The sequence below is a fragment of the Geospiza fortis genome, unplaced genomic scaffold, assembly GCF_000277835.1.
Source record: "Geospiza fortis unplaced genomic scaffold, GeoFor_1.0 scaffold590, whole genome shotgun sequence".
Taxonomy (NCBI): Eukaryota; Metazoa; Chordata; class Aves; order Passeriformes; family Thraupidae; genus Geospiza; species Geospiza fortis.
Window position 1 is genome coordinate 1,177,407 of NW_005054402.1, and position 2,919 is coordinate 1,180,325.

General features: G+C 43.0%; 1 protein-coding gene across 1 annotated transcript in view; it reads right to left on the reverse strand.

Annotated features, from left to right (window-relative positions):
• The window catches only part of CCND1 (cyclin D1), a 16,415-nt gene that overhangs the window by 6,681 nt on the left and 6,815 nt on the right, over positions 1-2,919 (reverse strand). The window contains exon 4 of the mRNA XM_005426113.3: positions 1,811-1,959. Coding sequence (XP_005426170.1) covers positions 1,811-1,959 — 149 coding nt within the window. The remainder of the gene's footprint in view (positions 1-1,810; positions 1,960-2,919) is intronic.

Consider the following 2,919-nt stretch of genomic DNA (forward strand, 5'->3'; position numbering starts at 1 on the left):
GGGAAAGTCTCCCTGCAGGGGAATGATGCTCTGTATGAAACCAAGCAGATTCCTCCCCCAGAACAACTGCAGTGGAAGCTGCTGTTGCCTTACTCCACTCCAAACACAACAATATACCTGTGCATACACAGAACTTTGTGATGCTCATTTTCAGTAGCAATCCATACAAAATCCTTATTTCTACCGAACACATGAATATATTTAGCACTGGAAGCTGGAGGGGAGTTACTCCCTTTTCAAGCTGTTAACCAAGCCCAGGTCAAACAGATTGTGGCCTTGCAATGACTCAGGACAATTAAAACGAAATAATAATAAAAAAAAAATCCTCTTTTCTTGCTAAAGCAACTTTGTTTTCTTTTTCAAGAGCTCTGTCATCAACTAAGTCAAGTCACATAAGGACAGGTTGTTCTGCATGATGTGAGAGAATCCATTCCAGTGCCCAGTATCAGGAATGGTTAAATCATCCTGCTTGAATCAAGATGCTGCCTGGACAGACAGCAAGCATTTTCCCTCAGTACCTGCTTCAAACATCTCACCCTGGACAGTGGCCAACCCCATACTGGAATTATCTGCATTGTTCACAAACTGACTAAAAGCACCACACTGCATACCAAACTGAGCAGCCCATTAGTTCAGCATTTCTTAAGAGCATTCAGCATTTCGGGTGCTTAGAGCATTTAACGCTTCCACACTGTATTACTTCAGCTGCAGTGATAGAAGTGGCAAAAAGAACGTGCTCGATACTGAGGCACTGTTCAGGTGATAACATAAAATAACAAGCTGAGATACTGCATTTTTCAGCAATTGTTTCACACAGTCTATCAAAGGGAAAATATTCATTTGAGAATAATTAATTGCAATGAAATTGCTCAATCCCATCAACAAAGCCCAACTACACAGACCCAGTTTTGCAGTGGCTGGACTGGGACAGTTTTCTATGCATTTAAATTATTAACATGTAAAATAATTTAACAGCATCTCCAAGATTCTGCTCCTCACCACAGAGTTGTCTTTATTTGACTCATTGTCCAGCTCTTGGAGACCTCACAAGAACCTTTTTAAAGCATCCATTTATTGGTCTTCCACATTGTTACAAAACAAAGCTCAACTCTGCCCCAACTTCACACACCATTATGACATGGATCATTGACTTTAGGTCTTCCTTGTAGGCTCCCTTCCTGGCCCATTCACTCGTGAAAGGTTTATTGCTCACTAGTTACTGATGTGCATCTCCTGGAAGCTGCAGGGCAAAATGAAGGGTCCTGTGAGGACCATCTACCTTGTCACAAAGTCGTGGGACAAGCACTCGTTCCAAAAAGGAATTCAATACCAGCTACTGTGAAGGTCCAGCACGTAATAAACCAAATTAGATCATTAGAACTCTTTTAAGAAGAGCTTTTTCACACCACTTGGCACAATAAAAGGCCTCAAGAATGGTCAAAGATAAGGTCAGAGTTACCACAAGGTCTCAGCAACTGTTTCCTGCTCTTATTCCCCAAGTTTTGTTTTACAGGGGCTCCTGGTTTAATTAGCCCCAGCCAAACACATCCTAAGTCAGGGCAGGGCTTCCTTCTGTCCCAAACACCCGAGCTGGATGTGCCATTCCCAACCGGGCATCACAGATAATCACAGTGGGCATCACAACAGCCAAACAAGCAGGCTGGGCACAAGAGAACACATTGAGAACCCCCACTCTGAGGCTTGACCTTTCCCAAGATTTACTGTCAGATTAGCTCCCGTGCAGCAAGCAGGCATTCATTCTTAAAAAACCCTTAATGCAGGAGATCAAACGAGAGGAAGAGTCACTTACCGGATCACATTTGATAACTTGTGATAGGAAATGTGTGAGGCATTGATAGGAGAGGAAAGTGTTAGTGTTCCCCAGATGCAGGCCTTGCACAGCTGCTACCACGCTGCCAGCTGCGATCATGGAGGGTGGGTTTGAAATAAATTTAATATCTGCATGAAAAAAGGAGAGAAAAAAAAAAAAAGAAAAAAAAGAGAGAAAAAAAAAGACTGAAATGATTGCTTTAGGAGAAGCCTGTCCATACACATACACTCTTTGTACCAGCATGGCTTTCAGCTGCCAACTATTGCATCCAAAAAGGCAGTGCAAATGGTGAGCAGAAAGGTGCCTCCTGCTGTAAAACTCTTACAGGTCCAAACCTGCAAACACTTATGCACATGAGCAACTGCTCTGCAGAGAGTGGCCCTTCCTAGCACTGGGCCTGGGAGGCCATTCATCACTTGGAGGTACTTTTATCATAAGCAGGGCCCCCATTTGTCCAGGTTTAAATGCTTTGCTCCGGTGAATAATGCCGGGGGGGGTCAATGGCACTGCACATCTGAGAAAACCTGTTCACATCCTGCAGTGTTTTGCACGGTCAGATCCAAGGTGCACTCTAACAACCAGCCCTGGGCCCCTTTAAAGCAGAAACCTTTGCTCTGACACTCAAAAGGAATATTTCTTTAATGAACAACAACATCAACAAAAAGAAAGAAAAGAGAAAGACTGCTTAACCCTGTCAGGAGGCAGATAATCCATATTTAAATTAAGGTTTCATCTTAAAAATGCTTTGTCTCAACCTAGTCTCTTGTCAGTGGCTGCCATCCATCCTGGCAACAGGGATTTAATGTAAATGTGGCATAACTAAGTGACGGGGGTCCCAAGAATTGGCGGACAATCAGTTACATTCTGATGTGACACCATGCTGACAAGAGGCTGGGCCCCCTTCCAGACTGCATTGCTGTAGGTCTCTCCACAAAGCCACTCCCAGGATCCCTTAAGGGGCTATCTCTGCCATTTAGCATGTTTTTCCTTTGGGTTTGTTTGGTTTGGTTTGAGTTTTTCTAGTTTTTTTTTTTTTTAATAATAATAATAATATTCTACATTTTAAAGATAAGACTCTTTTCTGCTGA